The following is a 22,726-nucleotide window of genomic DNA, read 5'->3' as shown; positions in this document are numbered from 1 at the left end:
GTTGAAACTTATTGAACTACGTCTTTCCCCAGTCCTGTTATAATACATCTCATCTGCTTTGAGAAGGTGATGTGAAACAAAACTAAAAAGCAAATAATTAAACTGACTGTCACCATGGTCACAAATGGAGGGTAATCACTTGACCTTTGTTTTTTTGGTTATCAACCTATCAAGCAAAGTTTACTGATCAGGGCAGAATTGTAAGGTAAAGTGTGCAGCACAGACTGACAGACACACACACAAACACAAACACACACACACACACACACACACACACACACACACACACACACACACACACACACACACACACACACACTAACAAGTCCTCTGGCTTTAGGAGAGGATTCACTTCATCGGTCTTGGTTCAGTAATTTACTGTCAATCACTACTCCAAGGGCCAAACTCTCCTATCTTCATTCTCCACTCATCTCTCCATTCTCACTCTGTCATAGATCTTGTTGGATGTGTTTTTCTTCCTTTTCCATTCTTTTACTCCACTCAGCACCACATTTTTACTATGTATTTTTTCTTTTTTTTAAGTGTTATTTTTGTTATTCTCACCGCCTATCAATGTCCTCTTTTCCTCTCGAGGTACAGTCTTTATATTTTGCCCTCCTGTCTCTCCGAGTTTAATCTCAAAGAATGCTTTGGTTTACTGTGCCGAGTGTCGACTCTGTCTCAGACATCAGGATATGGTTTTACTGTCACACCCTTGCTGTCTTTTCCTGCTGTATGTACCCGCCTGCCGTGTTCGTCTGTCAGCGTAGCTGCTGATGGATCTCTCTGTTCTAGGATTACAGCACAGTCTGCAGTTGTGAATGCTGCTTGCCATGATCTGCATCTCATTAGAGCATTAAGATGTGAGTGTGAGACGTGTTAAAGAGATTTTCCATCATGTTAATCATCTTTGATTCTGTGTCTCTCGATGCTTGACAGCCATGGTTGACATGTAAACACACAAGCATGACCAAACACCCTCTAATCTTAAGTATAAACAAAAAGCTAGATCTTTTTTAACATTCATTTTGCCTCTGAAATGTACATTACATTTTTGACTATATGAATAAATGGCTCCAAGTTTTTGGCATTTGATTTTCTCTCTTCTCATCTTTATTTTTTCTTTAACCGTTTTTATTCACACTGATGCTTTAATCTTTTTTTATCTTAGAAGTTAGTTTTTTTAATCTAATTTTCACCCTGTCCTGCCTCTATGTGATGTGGTGGATAAGTGTACCTATCTTTGATTTCTGCTACAGTATTATGGTATATGACCATTAACGATGCAAAGTGCTACTTTATCAGTTCACATTGCAATATAAAAATGCACTGGGGAGCTGTTGTGAGCTCTGCTTTATTGTTTTTATTTTAAAAACCTCAAGTAAAAAACATATATCTTTTATATATTTGGAAATTTGAGCAGAGGGAAAGAGATATTTCAGTAGCTAGTTTATCATCTCCGTGCTCATGCACAGTTAGCTCTCAGTGGTGCCACTAACCATCCTGAGATACATTAAGTTAATCCCTCAGTTAAATATTATTTTAAAGGTAAAGGTACTTTATTGTCACAAACACAGTCATGTAGCAAAATTCATTCTCTGCATTTAACCCATCCCTCAAGGGAGCAGTGGGCAGCCATTAACAGAAACCTGGGGAACAACTCCAGATCTGAGCCAGTGCCTTGATAAAGAGCACTGACTGGAGAACCTATTACATGTTTTTGATGGGTAGGGACACCGGAGCACCTTGTGGAAACCCAATCAAACATGGGGAGATCAAACAAACTCCACACAGAAAGGTCCCCAACGACCTGGATTCAAACCCAGACTTGTCTTGCTGTGGACCACCATGCTGCTATTGGTGGTGGCATGGGGGTGATAGGCCTGCTGGAGTTCTGGCTCTGTGATGAGCACCAAAAAAAGCTGCAGGAAACAATTGCTTTTAGGTGTAGTCAGTCATCAAACACTCAACAGACACACAGACATACAGGCGTTTACATGCTGATACAGGCTTATGTGTACACACACATGCACAACTGCTGACGCACACATACACCTTAAGGATCCACCATTTCTTTGGCCCTAGAGCCTTCTCCCTTTAAGCTATGCCAAGGGTTGAATACGACTGTCTTTGTAGACATCAGTGAAAAACCGGTTATTAAGTGTTTCACAAGAACTTCAAAGGAGTATGGATTCTCTGCCCCAGATGTCAGTTTCTTATGGTTTCATGTGTGTAAGGTCGCTTAAGGTGTTTCTGCACCAAAGTCATGCCTGATGGCTATTTAATGTAAGGAGGAAACATTATTCAACTTTTATCTCTTTAAGGTGGGTTAGGGGTGGGGGGGTTTGTCCCCTTTGCTTCCTGTGTGCCCAGAGGCCCACACAGACACACAACCACATATACAGTGTGTAATACTCCTACACCAGATTTGTCTTTCTATTCGGTTTGACATCCTGTGAGGTAACTGATCAAAAGCTATGACTAGTGGAAATAATTATCTACACACATGCAAGGTGGCAGACCAGACAGCCAGACAGACAACAAAATGTACTTGATCCCAAATTGACAACAAAGAAAGCTCAAACGCATTGGCTTCATCTTGCACTCGAGTTGAGCAGAATTTTAAATACTTGTCTTTGCACAGAGCCATGAATTCCTGGTCAGCCTACTGATATCTCACCACACCTCAGGAGACTTCCACAACCATGCTGATTGCCTTGTGCAACACCTATATTGGTGGAATACACAAACACACACATACGCACACACACACACACACACACAGACACACACACACACACACACACACACACACACTGAATGAATAACTGAATGGTTGCGAATACTGTAACAACAGGATTTGTTTTACACATTTGTGGGCCATAGGTGTTGTCATTGTTACTATGCATAGATTATCAGATCACTTGATGCACATGCTGAATCAGGTATCCACTAGCTGGTTGCTAGTGGATACCTGATAGTGCAGCAATTGAAAATGTGAGAGATGTGTAGCAAATTTGGTGTTTTAATAATGCCGTTATGCCTTTTGCAATTATATTTACTCTTGCATGCAAAAGGCTTTTCATGTTGGCACACATACACACACACACACACACACACACACACACACACACACACACACAGTAAAAGAAACACAGCTAAGGGCAGAACTCATCACAATCTTTGTGATTGTCTTTGTCATTAGTTGCTACAACCTCCCTCACATCTGTCAGAAAAAACTAAAAACTAAACATCCTGATGGGTTGTAAATTACAGGTATTTTGTCAACCATCACAATACATGGAGAGATGTACTCTGGTCTGATGGATGATGTGTGGGCTCCCATTACTACACAAATATTACTGGTAGTTTATTTAGCTACGTGCTTTGTAATGTCAGTTTCCAACTGAATAAATAGCAGATTTAACGATTACGTCCTAGTCCAGTGTTTCTCAAAAGTTTTCCATGGTGACAGAGATCATCGGGTTTGTTGGTTGCCAGTTGCACTGGGACTTGGAGACTCGTTTACAAAGGAGTATAGTAGACAGATGGAGACATAACAGTGAGGGAAGGGCATCAACGCCAGCAGCAGAATAAATGTACTCAGCAGCAGAACGATCAGCATAAATTTCCTTTGATTTTGGGTGGGAAGTCTCAGACACACACACACACATACACACACACATGCACACATACGAACACACATGCATCATAACGTCAGAAAAAAAACATTGATTTATTCGGTGGTGATTTTTCTAATTTAAATGTAATTTTAGCAGTTTGGGCTGTTACAGAACATGCTCCAGGAGTCTCTGTTATCAAAAGCACTACAGTCTAGCTCAAAAAGATACATACAGGATAGGCCCCCTCTATTCTATCCTCTATCCCACATTTCACTAACACTCACAGACACTTTACCACTACCTTCACACATCTCCAAAACCTGTGACTGATAGTTTGTGTGTGTGCTACAAATAAATGTGAGTTATGTGTATTGAACAATAGTGAGTCTGTGTTAGAAAAGAGTTTGAAAAAGCATTTCCATGGAATCCGATGTGAAGATTTAATGTGGCAATTTTGAAGTTGTGGGCGCTGTCAGGTTGCAGAATGAGTTCTCTATCCACATTTGCTGGGCCTAGTGGTGGCCATGGAATGCTGTACAATGTTTTTTTATTTTTTTTATTTCCTGAAGATTTGAGTCTGATTTCTTTCAAATCTAAAGAAGCAAATTATTTGTGTAGCTGTGTGAGATGTAACACACTGTATTCAGCATGTTACAACATATTGTGTAAGACATGACGTTAATGGTGGTTTAATTTGTTGGTGTAATTTAGAAAAGCCAAAATGGTGCTTGCTAGGCTGACAACAGTAGGCTATGTACCAATAAATATACATACAGTAAATATGAAAAGAAACAAAAGAATTACTTAGTGACTTTGTAATTCAAGTTTTATGATATGACGAGCAGCTACTCAGGTCTATACTGCAGTATGTGAAGGTCAGTAGCACTTGTTTTGATGAATGATTGTACCTACGTGAGATTAAACAATACAGTAAATAATAATAGAACCAAAACAATGAGCTAAAAGAGGCTAAATGATTAAGCTTGTTTTACCATATAGTAGACATATAGAGACTCTATAGATTAAACTGCGTTATCCAAGTCAGGAGCTGAGTATGTATTGTCTTAGACCCAAACAAGATGGTTTACATGACGACATGCAGCCCATGTGTTCACTTACCGTACTGACCATATAAGGCTACATGCCTTTTGATTAGAACCCTTTACGATTATAAAATAGCTGTCAGTGATAACGGTGTAAAGTAGATCCTCTATCACAAGCCAGCATCAAAACCGTAGCAACACTTTTTTACCTGCAGATTTGTCAGTGTCCTAATCCTTGAAATGTTTTGAGCAGAAGATATGATCCCTAATTGGTCCAAAAAATCCTTGTGGTGAGTTTTTGTTAGGAAAGTCTTTGAAAGAGGATATAAAGTGAATTTAGTTCTATTGAAGATGATTTCAAAGCTTCTTTTTGTATGGTCAGCACATGTGAGAGGGCTTTTATTAATCCAAAAGGCTTGAGGAATGGGCCAGTCTGAAGCTCTCGGACACGGATCCTTATTGTCTGTGCACAGCTCCTCACATTCAGCGCTAGGTTACACAAAAGGACTGGTAGACACACACACATACAACCACAGACACTAAGAGCTTAGGCAGCTTATGCTGCATTTACTATCAGGGAGCTGGGATTAAAGTAATGGTTTCAGTGAAGTAGAGATTGAAAAATTGTTTGTGTTGCGGTGGTGTATGTATGCGATTTCTTATTTGCACCCGCTAAGTGAAGCTTGAACTTGGCCTACAGGCTTTTTGGAGGAGCTGTGCTCTGTTCATATTAGCTGTCTCCTCACCTCACCATGTTGTTGCTACATTATGTCTGCCAAGCCATTAAGTGTTGAACTTTTCACCTCTGCTGCATTTTAGCACCATGTCGACATGTCATGTTGAAGGTTTATTCTAATAGATAGCTGAACCTGTATATGTACCTATCTGTGGAGATGGAGAGTATCATCTGTACTCCTTGTGATGCCAGTTATGCTGTTTTATAGATCAGGATAGGAATTGCTCTTATGTTTTCTGTCATCAGAATGTCAGAGCACAGTATAAGTAACACAGTAGCACCTTTTTTGCACAGGGAAGTTTTATTATGTTAGGTTTATGACCTCTACAATGATGGAGGTGAATTGCGCTGTTGTTTGTGCTTTTGAAAGCCTTATTACTCCAGCATTTTAGAAGGCATACAGTACACAACTTGAAAGAACAAGCAGCTCTAAAACTGCCATCAATAGAGCTAATTGAGATTTCCTTTCTGACAGCCTACACGTTACGTTCGTGCAAACAGTCCTCCACCTCTGCATTTCCCTCTGCCAGCTAAACACACTCAGACATTTAGTTTAGCACTCACAGGAATGTCATGCATACTCAGCCATTGTTTATCACTACACAAAAGCAGAAAAAAATACAAAGATCTCCCCTCCACTTCTTTTATTCAAGTTTTACAACACTATCTCATTATTTCCTTTAATGATCACAGAACCCAATCTTTTTTCCCTGCAGGTGGGGGAATTAGCTACACAAAGCAGCGGCTACCTGTCTGCCTGTTGAAGTGGCAGCTATTGAGTAGTTCTATTAGCAATAACATTACCATTTACTCTGCAAACACTGATTAGCCAACATTAATCACATCCTCAGGAAGACGTGCACAAGTCAGAAGTCAATACTGTTCAACAAAGGGACATGCATGCAAAAATTGACTGTTAGGATATGGAAAGGTGTAATAATGTTTGTTTTCTTTTTTTTATGAATCTGTAAATATTCTGGAGTAGATGTGCTAGGAACATTTGGATTGAAATAATTAAAACACTTTGTCTTCATTACAGTTTTACAGCAATTGCCCCCTCGGGTCACAGATTTTGCCAGAGTTTTCTTTCCAGTTTTTACTGAATATTGAACTCAGCATTTGGCATTTACAAATATGCACAGACTCACCACAGCACACAGCAGTACCACAGAGACAGTATGTGCACACTTTTACAGTAAGAAGATTTAAGAAGCCCCACATTGTCAATTCAGGTTGATATGTTTACAATGAGGAATAACAAAATGTATTAACTATGTTCATATGTATTTTGTCCAGGTGGGAACAAGCTCAAGGGACAGCAGTTCCGTCTGGATTGGGCCTGGATCTCTTTGGAGAAAGAGTACTACGTGGTGGACGAAGAGGACAAGTTCCTGGAGGTGGTGCTCAGGCGCAGAGGATACCTGGGAGAGACATCTTTCATTGGTTCGTCGGTTCGTCTTTCTGTCTCTCTTCCTCTCTGTTACAAGAGAGCACACTTTGTCTTTTTAGCCATGTAGCAGTTTGGCCCTAGGGATGACAATGTTGGTCTGGCAGTCGGTTAATCAGTTTACCACTTTAGTCCAGATTGAAATATCACAAATATCAACAACTGCTAGATGGATTGCCAAAACATGTGGTTGATGATAGACGATAAATCCTAAGTACTTTGGCGTTACCCTGACCTTTAGTGCAAACACGAGGTTGACATTTTATGGTTTTGAGTGAGATGTTTCAACAACTGTTAGATTGATGGCCATGCCATTTGGTTAACGCATTTATGTCCCCCACAAGATGAATTGTGAGTATTTTTCATCCAGCGGAATTATCACCTTAGATTTTTAAATTGTCCAATATTTTGTTTTTGGACCAGATGCTAAGTAATAAAGTAATTACATTCACATCAGCATCAGCAATTTAATATTGGTAGCATGGTAACACAACAAACAAAAATGGCAAACATGGTAAACATTTTACCTTTTGAACATATTAGCATAGCTTATTAGCATTTTCATTGTGAGTATGTTAGCATGCTGGTGATAGCTTTTAGCTTAAAGCACTACTGTGCCTGAATACAGCCTCACAGAGCTGTTAATGTGGCTCTAGCCTCTTCATATTGTTTCAGTCCTCATATAGTTTCCTTTTCTGTAGCATTCATTTCAACTTTCATTATTTTACATTGCTGTTAATATCAGGTTTGTGGCCCCATGTTCCTCTTCCAAACAAGCATATTATGTACCTGTCATTCACTTGGAGTGGTGCTCTCCAATACACACATACAGACTAAACATATTCTTTGACATTTGAAGGCAAAAAGCAATAGTAACTGTTCCTTTCAACACACACTTTAACTAGATTTATTGTCTAAGCCAAAGTTATTTTGTTTGGCCTTGAGACATTTTAGAGGTTTGCAATAATAATACTTTGTTATTTGCTTGAGGAGGCTATATGAAATAGCTGTAAGATCAATGTGGAGCACTGTGCAGAGATGTAAATTGTTTTTTTACAAGCCTATACTTAATAGCTAGTATTTGATACAATCAAACATCACTAGCATCAGTTAACAAAATTGCCACACCATCATCTCCCTATCTATGTAAAGCAAAGATGTAGATAGGAATGAATGTTAATCTGATTATGTATTTTACTTAAAGGTTCCTAATGTCTCTGACAAGTGGGTTTGATCAGCAGGGCCTTAAACTGCAGTGTAAAAAACAGATTGAAGAAGAGGTTGAGATGACACTTAGATCAGACCAAATACGCTTAGAAAAAAGGTGTTGAGTGTGCTGGTGACTTTGTGAAAAAATGTGAGTCTTGTTCTTGGGAAAATGTGTCTTTTGAAAAGAAAAAAAAAGCAGCCGTTACATTTTATTAAAATGAGACCAGTTTTTTTCTTAAAATTCCGTCTAAGGTTTATCTTGGAAGTGTACATGGCGTAGCCTTGTAGCCACATCAGGCTGTTAAATGTCAACATTTTACAGAATTGGCAGAAAACTGGATATTAGTGAATCATCAGCATCTTAAAAGCAAAGTGAGCATCATTCCGACTGCAGCTCTCATCACTGTACAACACACAGAGTAGGCAGAGACCACACTGCTGCCTCTGTACTGCTCAATACTCTAATCCAGCCAGCTACAAAAACATCAGTGCCATATTTTTTATAAGCTTTTTGACCAGCAGATGGAGGGGATTTTTTATTGGGAACAAGAGTCAAGCATGTTTACATGCTTATGTTTGAGTGTGTGATTTGAAGGTTGAAAGGCTGCTGAGGATGTTGTCCTAGAACGCTAGTCGTAGACCTGACAGAGCTCGTTTGCTCTTGGAGTAGCAGCATCCGCAAGTACCTTTTACTCTCTTTATCTTCTCTTAATCTCATATCATCATTCTGATCCCTTTTAATCGTTGGGTCAGGTGTTAGCATCACAGTGTAGCAGTTTATGTGAGATTTAAGAGTGTGCGTGAGTGTGTGTATGTTTGTGTGTGTGTGTGTGTGTGTTTATAAGTGTGTAGTATATATCATTCCTCTCAGGAAGGTGTTGAGCGTATGTCTTTGGCTCACATGAAAGCTTGCGTTCTGACTCTCATCTCTCTGCACAGTTGGTGTGTGAGCACCTGGTTATCTTTAACTGCACACAACACATGCACACACATTTACTTTCAAGACCTCCTTAGAACGCCTGACATGGTATATAGTGCTATAATTCTTTCCTTCTAGGCTGACGAATACCTACATTTTGAGCTGAGGCCTTTTTATGAATAAGTCTATGGCTTGAAGGGAGATAATAGAGTGGGTATATTCACTCTAAACCTTAAGAAAAGAGAGTTTCTTACCCCACCGCACCAAACTAGACACAACCTGACAGCAGAATTCTAAATATGTATGCTTGCATGTCTGTATCTCTTTGTATATGTGTGTATATTCCCTTTATGGATCGGTTCAGGCACTGATAATGAAATCTAGGGGAGAGCAACACAGAATGAAAGAGAAAGTGATCGAAGTCTAATAACTTTCATAGATTTCAATTTGCTGGGCTGGTGAACAGAAGAATGAAGCGAATGAACCAATAACAGAGTGGTGACGTACTCGAGGTGGACAAAATAGCAGGAACACCATACTGCAATGCAATCCAATACTGCCACAGTAATGGTACCTTTGATTGATATTTGGTGTCAATGGAACTCATTATAAGGCTGTAGTTGGTGTCGCTGCATGTATCTCATTGAGAGTCAGTGTTGTTCAAGCTCTGCTTGGAGTCCTCTTTGCTAATTTAGCTTTCGTGTATTTGGCTCAAATCTTGTAATGATTTTTGAGTTTTCTCTTTGCCACAATGCTTCATTTTGCCAAAGTTGCCTCATTCTGGCTTTATATCGCTGATTGTCAGTTAGCTATTAAAGCTGACAAATACTGCTGATGGTCCTCAAATTGTACAGTAAGATGACTCACATATGTTACAGGGAATGGAAAAAAACAACAGTAACACATTTTGAGACAGGATTGATTACTTAAAAAGCAGAATTTGATACAAAGGAAACTTAAAAAAGCATATGACAAATAGAATAACGTCTGGCTATTTTACATGATTTGAAAGTCATTGTCAGGAGACAAACACGTGCATTCTTATAGTCACCACTGAAAAATGGATAGAAAAAAAAGAATGAGTATGTTGATGATACAGTGCAGTAAGATTACATTATGACAGAAACACATTTTGTAGCACGTTTGGTTTGAAGTTAAGGAAAAAATAAGGTTAAACTCTCAGCTTTATTTAAGGGTTTTATACACCCACATGGAGGACTTGTTGCAACCATGTGTAAATCCAATTCAGGGGCACACAAAATTGTGGAACAATCACATGTAATATTTGGTTGAATTCTACAACACGCAGATATCAGCAGGCACTTGGTATATTGCTTGGTGATGCCCCGCCAGGTTCCAAACTGCAGCCATTTTTACTTCTTGCTTGTGTTGGGGGTTTCTGTCTTCAGTCAGGTCTTCAGCAGCACATCGTCATCAGTTGGATTGGGATCAACTAGAAAACACTGTTTTACCATTAAACCTTCTTGGTTGACTTGTTACTATGTTTATGATCCTGTCCCATTGTGACAGAAAATTGATTTTGAGAAAAATCCAAAGCTATTTTTTATAAAAAAATTATGTAAAACAGACAAAAATCAGCAAATCCTTACATTTGCCAGAACCATCAAATGATTCTTTCACATTTGTTCTTCAATTTCTGTTGATTGACTAATTGATTAATCTACTCCATTTTTTCAGCTTTAAAGAGGGCTACGAGCCTGTTCAACTAATACAGCAACCTCAAAGCTCAGTTCAACACTTTAACCTCAGAGCTGTTGTTTCATTTAAAATCCAATGTGCTAAAGTTGAACCAAAAAAATTAAAAACATCAGTCTACTAATAGTTTCTCACTATGTGTGCAACTGTGTGTGTGAGAGGTGTGCTAAACGAGGAAATGGCAGGGTAGTAATGGAGACAAAAAATCACAGCAAAACCAGAGCTGTAAATGAAAAGATAATTGATGACAGAACAACAGCCTGTAAATATAAAAAAGAAAACCTAAGGGCAACAGTAGACACTGCATGTGCCAATACAGTGTAGTAGATAGACAGATTACATTATATTTGACAGGAGTGGGTCAGGGATTGCGGGAGAAAGCATGGAGGAAAACACCCAGCAATCGTTGCAGGGGTTAGTGGATTAAAGCTGCTGTGGTGCTGGACAACATTGAAGAAGAGCTGTTGCACATGCTGCTTCACAACAGAACATACAGGTGGAGAGGATCAGTGAAGGAGGAAAGCTGAGAAAAGATCAATGTTTAAAGAGGCCCCCACAAAGCAGAGCTCAGGCAGAACGGGGCTGGACAAGAGCATGGTATCAGATTAGATTTTTCTACTACTTATTTTGAAAAGAAAAAACGACTAACATATGATTCTTCAGCTTCATTTTTCATGAGTGTTTGCCCTCTTCGTTACTTGCTATGCCGTCTTCTAATTGAGTTCTTTCCTTCGGTCTCCTGTGACAAACCCTAGGAATCAGCTCTTAGAAGACTGTGCCTATACTCTATTATATAGAATCTGGAGTTACAACACGTAACTATCGTTCTGTCACTTTGTCTCCTGTGACACCGTCCCACAGACTTGTCCACCCACTTCACCTGTTTTACTTCCTTTTGTTTTAATCCCTAATCCCTCCTCACCTCATCTCACTATTGAGAGTATTGGGTCCTTTTGCTTCTGACCTGCTTTTCCTCATCAAAGACACCATGCCCCCCCCCCTCCTTTATGTGCCTTAAAGCCCTGGGTCTATGCCATAGGCTGTCTTATTCTTCCACCCACTCTCCCTTTGTCATTTATCCTATATCTACCTTCTTCCCCCCTCTCTTTGTCTCACTCCAGTGAAGCGCTCATTCACTATCTGTTCTTGCTCTGTCTTCTATTTTTCCACTTCCTTGTGTAAATTCTGTATGTTGATATTACCCATCGCAGTGCAACTCTGCTGGTTCTTCTACAAACTTCGTTTTTGTCATATCTTCATTTTCCCTTCAATAAACCCTCAACTCTCAAAGTCCTTCCAATGTGACATGAGACTTTACTTTCCTTACCTTTCTTTTCCTCCTTTCTTCCTCGCTTCTTTGCTAATGAGTATTACTAGGACATATTTGAAACAGTAAATGTGACATAACATCATAAATCATGGGATGACTGTCCGCCAACTTACCTTGGTATACTGTTTACAATTGCCACCAATGTGCAGAAACTATATTATCATCTGTGCAACATGCTTTACCACAAGTGGCATTACTTTCCACACGTCCTTATAGAGTAGTTGAGACATTTTTTTACATATAGGTCAACAAAAACAACAAAAACGTCAGTGAACTACATAACTTTACTGTTATCTACCCTTGGACCAGGTGAGTTAAAAAAACAACAACAATTTATGACCAGCATACTATGCCAACTTAGCTCAAAGGAAAGGGTTTGGTTAACGTTATAACTAAGTTATTTTAACCCTAACAATAACATTTGTCTGCCTAGCAGCGGATTCCATGCCAACCAAGTGTAAATTTAGAAATTGTCAACAAGGTGCAGTGCTCGTCTTAACTCCTAAATCCTGTTATACAATAGCACGAGATAAATCCAGGCAGTTGAGTTACAAACTACAGAGTGAAGAGTGAAGTCCAGGCACATCAACCCTAAAGTCATGTTGACCACATGACAGCAGCACAGAACACTAACCTTCCACACAATCAGCCGAGGGGTCGGACTTAACGTGAGGTTTCCCACATCTGACAAACCCAAAATGAGCCCCCTTTAATCCTGCAATCAGTCATCATATATTAACATTGTTGTTAGCTTATCTCATCCCTTTATACAATTTGCTCAGTAAAGCAAATCAAACATAATCCAAGTCTCCTGATCAGGTAAAGTAATCCAGTTTGAACTTCAGCTGTTTAGGTCAAAATTCCTGCAGTATCTCCGCTCTCCTAAATTTAATATTCGAAACATTGAATTGTAGAATTTACAAACAGTCAAACTCAACTTGTTGCAGTGTTTGCGTTCAATAGTGAAACAAACTACAATACAGAACATAAGAGAGTTTGCCGCTATAAACAGAAATTGTGTGTGTGTGAGTGTGTGTGTGTGTGTGTGCATGTGTGATTTATGGAGACACAACACAAGGGCTGTAGCTATGAGGACAGTACCATAGAGATCAAAAGCCCTCAGGTGGTTATATTTCCACCTGCTGAGAAGGAACCTCAGTGCGACCTCAGGCAACGTGTCTCTTCCCTCCCTCCAGCAAGGGTGGCTCAATAAGGCTCCACCCTTTTAACATCAACACTCCGTTTCTCTTGTAGGTTTCTGTGTGTGTGTGTGTGTGTGTGTGTGTGTGTGTGTGAGAGAGACTTTATAAGTTGAAAATTACAAATAAGGTTTTTTTACATAATTGAACTATAAAAAATTAGCCCCCTCAAAGTTTTTTTTAAAAACCTTTCTGATGCTATTAGTACAGCCTAAAATTTGTAGTGTTTCTTGGTTAGTATGTCTCTTAAAGCAAAACCCTTGTCCACAGCCAGATATCTAAACTGTTTCTTCACAAATTGTCATGAGGTTTGCTTTTTTGCAGTGACCTTTTCTCGAGCACCATAAGCAAGTGGAAATTTGTATTTCTGCAAGAGAAATACCAAAGTCCAATGAGAGGTTGCTATGGAATTTACTAACACATTTATGTTTCCCAAAGGATGATTTGTTTGAAGCAGAATTTGGTGTGTGGCAAAATTTCTTCTAACTTTATTTCAGTTGCAGGTCAGGTAAGAAGCAGGACTTGGTTTTAGGCTTAGTTTTACACAGTATTGGTATTGGTGGTAGTTTCACTGTGCTCTCTAAAATACGATGACTTTTGTTTACGAATGCAGGTGTTTCATGATGAATTTTGATGTAGAAAACTTGACCCAGGTAAAGCTGATTGGACTACTTAGCATGTGAACCACGAGTTGTCCTGACTGATCATCCATTAGTCACCAGAAAGACTTTCAACAGTCCCCAGAGAAGTGGATGTTTTGTGTTGCATTAGTGCAGCCGTGATAAGCAATAGCATCATCTTTTCCTGTTGAGAAAAAGCAGAGAAGCAGAGAACATTGAAAGATGACAATGCCCTTGACCAAAAAGTATGAGAAAGACAATGTTATATTTAATGTGCTGCTGTCTAAAGATCATGTCAAAGATCATGTCTTAGGTGAGAGTGCAGCGTTTCATTATGGTTGGCTCTGGAGACAATCAGTGAAAAAAAATGTTTTCTTTGCTCTTGAAATTGGTCCAAAACAGTGAGTCCAGAGATAAGTATTGCTGGAGTATTGGTGTTTTGGTGTAAACCCACACCCATATATTTAATTTACTCTGCAGTACATTTGGTCAGTTACCCTTGGCAAAAACTAAAATGCGCCAATGAAATGCAACTGATTCGTGACAATATTGAGGCTTTCAATCCCATTTTTCCATACTGGTGAATAAATAAAAACACTGAAGGTCCTCATAGGTACAGTAACACAAATGAGTGTGATTGCAATAAAGTGTGTATTTTGTGTTTGATTATTTTCAGATGACAATTTGTATAAAATCCTCACAGCTCATATCCTACCGTGTGTATGATCTAATGTATCAAGTCTCGTCTTCATGTTTTTGTCACCAACTTTTTTTCTTTTTTTTTCGAAACAGAAAAACAATTCCTTTTTTTATGAACAGGCACATACATCATCCTGGCATGGCTCTGCTCACCTTGTTCTCATGAGGCATTGTGAATGCAGACAAAGGAATGTTAACAGCATATTTCCAAATGTAATATATTATTGTATGACTTATGCCACCTAGGCTTCCTTGATGTGTGTTTGATGTGAAACCCATGAGCATCAATGTTAGATGGATCGCTGTAAAGTGGATTCACATGAAAGCCCTATTTTAAAGGAAATAAGACACATTGGAAGAGAAAATGAGACACAGACACATTCTCGCTTGCATACCTAACCCTTGGGAAACAATCACGGTTGCTAATCTATCTCAGTAAAGTTGAATATGCCTATTAAAACGCTTAAGTCACAAATTCATTTCACACATTCCTGAGGCTCTGTAAGTGATCAGTGAAGAAAAATAGATGCAACACTCTTTTTCTCACCACTCTCTGAACAACATTAAAGGGTGTGAATATCTAATCTTGTTTTCATCTGTTTCTCTCTTCTGTCTCTCACGCTGTCATGGTCGCTTTCTTTGTTCTGTCTTCACTTCTTCCTGTCGGTCTTATTTTTTATTCATTTGGCCGTTCCTCTTCCTTTTTACGTCTATCACATTCTGTATCTTTCAGGCATTGGCACACAGGATGGTAGTGCGAAGAAGGACGAGGATTTCAAGGGCAAGTCCCAGAGGCAGGTCCAGTTCAACCCGGGACAGACCAGAGCCACGTGGCGGGTTGGCATACTGACTGATGGGAAGTACGAGCAGGCGGAGACCTTCCAGATTTTGCTCTCAGAGCCGGTAATGGGGGTGATGGAGTTCCCTGCCACGGCAACAGTTGAGATCCTGGATCCAAGTGATGGTCAGTGCTTCACTCAGCACACACATCAATATTTTTATTTTTATATAGACCATTGGATATTTTTTTGATGGCAATACGATGGAGGTCTTTTTCCTCCATAATATACTATAAAAGCTGAAATGAATGTATGCATTTCTGGCCATTTAGTCTGATTACCCTCAGAGGTTTTTCTGTTCTGATAGTAGGACCATTTTTAGAATACAGATCCAGAATTTTAGGTGTTGGTAGCATTCATCCATAACAGGGGTTCCCAGCTTCTGTATGTGGTTCAGATACGAAACTCAAAGATTATAAAGAATTGTGGTGCGCAAAGAGCCAATCATTGATCAATTCTTTATTGCCCTTCATACACATGTCTTTATTCAGTGTAGTTACCCTATTTCATGTGATATAATCAAAAATCAAAATTGAATGCAACTTCTATGGAGTGACATTATGGAGGATTTTATGATAAGAACCTAAGTCAATTAAATATATTATTCAAAGTAGAGGTGTTTGTTTTGCCCATTTAAACAGAGAAATGTAACAGACATGGTAAGTTTCTGACATTTATAATACACAGCACACAACATCCAAAACCGCCACTCAAATAATCCAAAGTAATAAAAAATACAACACCCTTTGCTGTACATCATATTTGTTCTGTGAAGCATCAGTCAACTTGGCACACACAGAATGAAGACTTGTCACTATAAACACTGTCCACTGGAGACACACAGTAGTTATGTGTTATGGACGACCAGTGGGGATTTTTTGTAGGGATGATAATTGTGTTGTGTTTTTAGACTCACCACAATTACTGAGTAGAATGCTTATTTCTAAAACCCAATGATAAAAAAAGCGGTAGGTTTAGAGCTACTGCTTCATTTATTTGTCAATCACCAAGGCCAAATCAAAGGTTAGTAGCCAAATTTGATATTGCGGTTTAGCGGTTAACATTGGTCAAACCCAAATGGAAGTCTTTCGCTTTTTTTGTAATCTGCCATTTTTACTCTCTTTGTTCTTTGTGTCTTTGCCTGCAAATTGAAATGTTAATGGAATATTGAACAGTGCGGCACACAGGCTGCTCTTCTCTATTAAGGCCAGATTTACTCTTCTGCGGCATTTACATTCAGTTTTTTGTATGCATTACTTCCCTCCTCATTACAACTTTTAAGTAATTATAGATGTGCAACAAAGATGAAAACGGTTAAGCTTCTATTGTGATGTGGTAATGCACAACAACTGCTCTCATCACTCTCTCTCATTTTTCTTCGTGTTCTCTCTCTTTCCCTATGTTGTTGTCTTTATTTCTCCCGCTCACATTGTCCCTTCTCCATCCAGCCTTCCCCGTGGATTAATTAGGGTGTGTGTGGAGGGCAGGTGCTAATTTGTTTTCTGTCATCTCCAGGGATTGTCTAATGTGACTGAGATGTGCCACTCTAATGGGCCAGTGAAGCTTTAGCTATGCCTGTGGCGTTAGCTTTACTCCAGCTTCTTTCTCTAAAGATGAAAACATGCTTTGCCTGGTGTGCTGGTTAGCCGAAGATTCCCTCCCCAGAGGACATGTCAGCTAGGCTAATAGCTTTAGAGGAGGAGAGAGGATTGCTAACTTTAACCAAAGTGTTCCAAAATGAAGGCGAGCATAACAAGCCAAATTTATTTTAACAGCGCAGACCGTATCTGTTTGTCTGCATGAATGCCTGGAGCTCTTCTTTATTGTTTATTATTGTTGTTTAGTTGTAAAAATGCGAACCCTCCTCCGCTCTTGTATAAGCCTGTTGCCTTTTATTAGGAATGAGGAGTGGGTTGCATGTGGTACAGCCACTTTCAGTGCTGCAGGAGACACAAATTCTGTTTAATTATAGGGTGTAATAGCCTCTCCCTTCAAAACTTTGTAACTTTCTTCATATATAATCCATGCACAGTACTTACTGAAGATGAAGGTAGCAGCCTGCTGTTTGCTGCAAGCAGTACCAGCATCTTGCAGTCAGTGATATCTTTCTGGTTTCCTATGTATAGCCGGGATGTTAAATATCTGTAGAGCTGTTACTCTACTGCATTTTGCACCAAGGTTATTCCACTAAATGATGAACTGCAATCTGCTTATTAATTTGTTGTTCTGTCTGACATTGCAAGGCCTGCTGCAGCCAAGCATATCCTTGGGAAATCATGTAGAATATCTTGCCTAATGTTGGACACATCCCATTTTGTGGACATGAACCATTTTTAAGTATGCGACAAAATGTGCAACAACAATCAGGCACTAGAAGCAGAGAAGACATTCCTGCATTCATAGAGTATTCATAAAATGATCAATAATGGAGCAGTTCTTGACATAAAAAATAAAAACAAATCAGTTTTTTGTTTTGGATGTTGGCAAGACAATAGCAAGATCAGGTGCAAGTGTTTTATATTTTTCAACACCCTTTGTAAAGGCGTATGCTTGCGTTTTCTCTCCCAATGAATGTTTGAAAATGACTCTGTGTATTCCTCTAGAAGGTGAACTTGACCCACTTGGCTGAAAATTTGCCTTTTGTAATTCTTGGGTGGATTTAGAGGCATTAGAAGAGCGAAATGTGAGATGAAATGTGAAAGAACTGTGAGGAGAGGAGATTTGCAGTAAATGTGTGTAGAGAGAGAGAGAGAGAGAGAGAGATTGAGAGAGAGAGAGAAGAAATTATATGTAACATATAATATATGTTTGTGTGTGTATGTGTGTGTGTGCGTGTGCTTGTGCGTGTGTGCGTTGGTGTGTGTGTGTGTGTGTGTGTGTGTGTGTGTCTGTGAAAGGTAAGCAGTAGACCCCAATCCCCTGCTGTGAGTCCCTGTAACCCCCTGGGGAGTGACAGATTGTGGACAGCGACAGACAGGAGAAAAGGACGAGAGAGGAGAAGATTGAGAGGAGAGAGAACGATTTAGGGAGAGTTACCGTAGGAGAAGAGAAGTGTTTGACCCCCTGCGGTGCTTAAGATTGTCTTATGTTGATGACTTCATCCCAAAGAGTCATCTCAGGTGTTGATCTCTTTTTACGCTGGGTGTTGAAATAAACATCCAAATCTATTTTTTCACTAATTTTTCACACTCAAGCACTTGCCATAATAATAAAAGTTTTTCGTCGCCCAAGCAAGTGTCTTGAAGCTTCCATCGTTCATTAACTCATTCATTCACACACGCAAAGAGAGAGGGAGAACAAAGTCACAAGAAGATCTGGGACGAGCGGAAGCTCAGGCCACTCTGCTAGCATTTTTATTGGTCCCTCTGCGCCTGTGGAAAATAGCTCCAACATTTATTGTTTTGTATAAGTTCTATGCTTTGATAGATGATGCTTTCACTGGATCTTAGTCTCTCTCTCCATCACAAAGTTGTCTCATAGACCGAAAGAGGAGTGGAGAATGAGAGAAAGAAAAAAATCAAAGTGAGGGTTCTGCTGGTTCTGCTGACCCCTTTGTGTGTAGAGGAGTTGATGTGTGAAACTCCAAGTTGATGCCACTCTGTGGGTGGAACTGAGAGGCTTGCATGTGGAATTGTCTGCGACACACCAGGCAGTAGGAAAAACTTACAAAGGGGTCTCTTTGAAGAGCACCTCTGGTTGCATTGGACTCAAAAACTGTGAAGGAGTGTTATTTTTGAATATGAATAAGCTCACCGCAGGACCACCACTTCAATAGATTTAAATAAAGAAATTCAGCTGCAGCTCACTAATGCAGAGCCAGAACAAAAGCCCTTGATGGCCTAATGTGCTGTGGATTTTTATAGATTGTTATACACATCATTACCCTTTTATTTTTTTCTCTAACTCCCTTCACTCATTCTCTTTTCTCCTCCAAACAGAGTCGACTGTGTTCTTCCCTGAACAGATCCACTCAGTGGAGGAAGATGTTGGAGAGCTCTTCATCCCGGTTCACCGCAGTGGAGACATCAGCCAGGAGCTCATGGTGGTCTGCTACACACAGCAGGGTATATAGACTAGCTTTTTCTCACCTCATCTCACCTGTTTTCCCTCAGGGTACCCTGACTGTCTAGCAGCTTGCTACTCAGACTAATCATATTAGATGATGAATGATATTATTTAAGGCTCAATAACTATTTTTACTTGTATTTACATAGATAATACTTGAAATTAATCATTACAGCATCCGACAACACTCATAACTTACATTTAATGGTTGTGTAGGGATACTGCACACATTGAGAAAGAGTCTCATTCAATTTAAGAATATTAGTAGTATAGTTTCAACCTTGTTTGCATTTACATCAAAGATTGTGCATTCAAATCTGGTATCCACACTGTTTGGATGTGATGTTAATGTTAACCTGTTGCACTTTTCTTGTTTGACAGTGCCAATGAAATCTGTTTAAAACACAGCCAATGCACTGGAAAAGAAGCAGTTCACACCACATTTGCATTTAACAAATGAAAAGTAGCAGCTTAAGCTCAGTAGTATCACCGTTAGCTGTTAGCCGGTGCTTTATCCGAGTTTATTCAAATCAATAACATGCTTCCATACGACCTCCACAACAGCTCCACTCTCTTTTTGTAGCCTGTACGTTCTCCTCATACAGTCAAGTCCCATTAAAGATATGGAGACAAATGAAGAGATTGTTCATACACTGATGAGAGTTATGAAGGCACTTTTGTTAAATGTCAAACAGCTATTATGGCTACACCACAGGTTTGATTTTTAAGACAACACGTTGAGTTTGTATTGTGTTCTGGTGCTTGCTTACAACCCGTAATGTCTACCGTTAGATTTTAGATAAACAAAACGGAAAATGTATCTAACTACTGATGACGTTTTTTTGTTAGTTAACCTGAAGTGCTCAACCCCTTCTTAAAATCACTGCTTTTCGCATCAAATTCAGTGAATTGTGAATATGTAAATGATTATTACTAATACAAATTCACTGAATCCGTTACAGGAGTATTTATAAGATAAGTGATAATGTCTGAAAAACTGCTATACAGTATGCACCAAGGGCTTGTTTTTTCTGATGCCTTTTACAAATATTAGGTTTTAATTGTGTCCTTTTTAAACGTGGAGTATCTTTCAATTTCTCCCTAAACTCCGGTTATCTCTACTTTTGCTGTTTCCTCTGAAGGTTCTGCCTCAGGGACCATTCCCACCACCGTCCTGTCTTACTCGGACTACATCTCCCGTCCCGAGGAGCACGGCAGCGCCCTTCGCTTTGACAAGGGCGAAAGGGAGAAGCGGTGTCGCGTGGTGATTATTGACGACTCTCTGTACGAGAGAGAAGAGAGCTTCAACGTCACTCTTTCACTACCTGTCGGGGGGCGTCTGGGAATCCACTACCCCACCACCAAAGTCAACATCTTGGAAGATATGGATGACGGTAAGGCATGCTGATGCTTCCCCCCATCATCCTATTCCTAGTGATCTTTCTTTGCAAGTTATAATAACTTTGTAGAAAAAAAAACAGTTTTATTTTTTGAACATGATGTACCCAAATCACACAGATGAGAGGTTGTGGTGAACTGAGAAGATTCAATTTCTTTCAGTATGGTACATGTACGTGCAAGGCTTTAGGTTAAACAACACATGCACACTATATGGAAACATACAGGCACATTAAACACAGTGTGTGGGTGTCCACAGTGCTTGACGTTCTGGTGAATTGTCATCAGAGCCTTTATATCACAGGAGTTCACTTAATTAAGCTTGTTTACAGACTTACTGGCTGTTGATGCGTGTTGGAAACACCCTGACGTAGACAGCTCACCAGCAGCAGACACAGGGAATCAAACTCCTGTCACACTGTCATTCTGACAATTTTTAATTAAAGTCAAGACTTACACAGGAGTCCAGTGGGACTACATTATGTAGACATGGGCCTGGTCTGCTTCATCCTGTTACAACATTGTATGGACAAACAAGATTACATCTTCTGACGGGCAGAGAAATGAGCACCTCTGCTCATTTATCTGGGGAGGGGGAAGCCTGCTGGGAAATTATTTTTCCAGTCTACAGGCATTGCCCACCACCTCACTATTTTGCATTGATACACTTTATAGACTTTATTAGAAAGATTGAATGTCACTGCTCAAGATTTCTTGTTAAATGCTATGCTATGGATTGATACGTTATAGTCCTACTTTTTATTTTCTAGAGGAGAGGGACTGGTGCTGTAATATATTTGGGTCAACTCCAGCATCACCAAGGCCTTAAAGATAGAGTGTGTCTTTCCTGTCCTTATGTATGTCCTCTCATGAATGCTAACCCACCCATCTGGCATCAAACTACAGAAAAGCAAACTTTAGAAATTGCCCAGGTTTCCCGTAAGTAAAATCCTAAACCAATATTTTAAGATGAGTTCTGAGAAAACATATCAACATAAGATCTAATTGACCTACATCTAGTCCAATTAGTTAATGACTTATTTTTATTGTCTGTGCTGTGAAATAATTGTTTTCATCAATTCTATTTAAGGGTTTTCTTACCTTGTTAAGTAGATATTGAATCTATTATTAAGTAGATATTGAATTTATTAATGGTCATACTGTATGTGGTGACCATAAATAAAATGAATAATTAAATATAATTTAAGCTATTGTGCGTAGTTTCTGCCGCTCCCATGTGGAATTCTCAGTGATGACAACAAAACTGCCGGCGCGTCCACATGATACAAGCCTTCCATACATTGTTGTATCGGTAAGAATAGTGTCAAAGTGGACTTGTCATACCGTTGAAAGACTGCAGACTGGGATGAATAAGACAATGATGACTCATTTAAGGATGCAAACAATTGTGCCAAATTGAATGTGTGTGTGTGTGTGTGTTTGTGTGTGCATAAAGGCATCTGGGGGCTAGTTAACAAATACATGACACACTGTCATGTTAGTATATTGTCAGAAGACTTCAGTTGTGGTGCTGAGTTCAAAGGAATGGAAAAAGAATGGAAAAGCCCCACTCATCAGTGAGAGATGATGTGTCATTTTCAGACTCCTTCACAGACAGCTCTAATACCTGCACCCAGGCAGTCAGACTGAGCCTAAAATATGTGTGTGTGTGTGTGTGTGTGTGTGTGTTTGTGTGTGTGTGTGTGTGTCTGTCTGTGCATAGACCAAATTCTGCATCAAAGGTAAGTGGTGAGGAAAGCACTTGTAAAACTCCAAGTGTGACTGCTACTGCTGCTCTCTCTAGCCCCATTTTTCCCTACCCCCAGGTCAAAGTCAAGTTCAGTCCGCCGTTCTCCTACCATCTATTTTTCCAGAACCACCTC

General features: G+C 39.5%; 1 protein-coding gene across 1 annotated transcript in view; it reads left to right on the top strand.

The window, feature by feature from the left end:
• Positions 1-22,726, top strand: part of LOC117955642 (FRAS1-related extracellular matrix protein 2-like) — a 52,645-nt gene that overhangs the window by 11,797 nt on the left and 18,122 nt on the right. The window contains exons 3-6 of the mRNA XM_034890253.1: positions 6,699-6,845; positions 15,275-15,505; positions 19,319-19,444; positions 20,588-20,839. Coding sequence (XP_034746144.1) covers positions 6,699-6,845; positions 15,275-15,505; positions 19,319-19,444; positions 20,588-20,839 — 756 coding nt within the window. The remainder of the gene's footprint in view (positions 1-6,698; positions 6,846-15,274; positions 15,506-19,318; positions 19,445-20,587; positions 20,840-22,726) is intronic.

The sequence above is a fragment of the Etheostoma cragini genome, chromosome 13 (assembly GCF_013103735.1).
Source record: "Etheostoma cragini isolate CJK2018 chromosome 13, CSU_Ecrag_1.0, whole genome shotgun sequence".
Taxonomy (NCBI): Eukaryota; Metazoa; Chordata; class Actinopteri; order Perciformes; family Percidae; genus Etheostoma; species Etheostoma cragini.
This window is presented reverse-complemented; position numbering and strand designations above follow the sequence as displayed.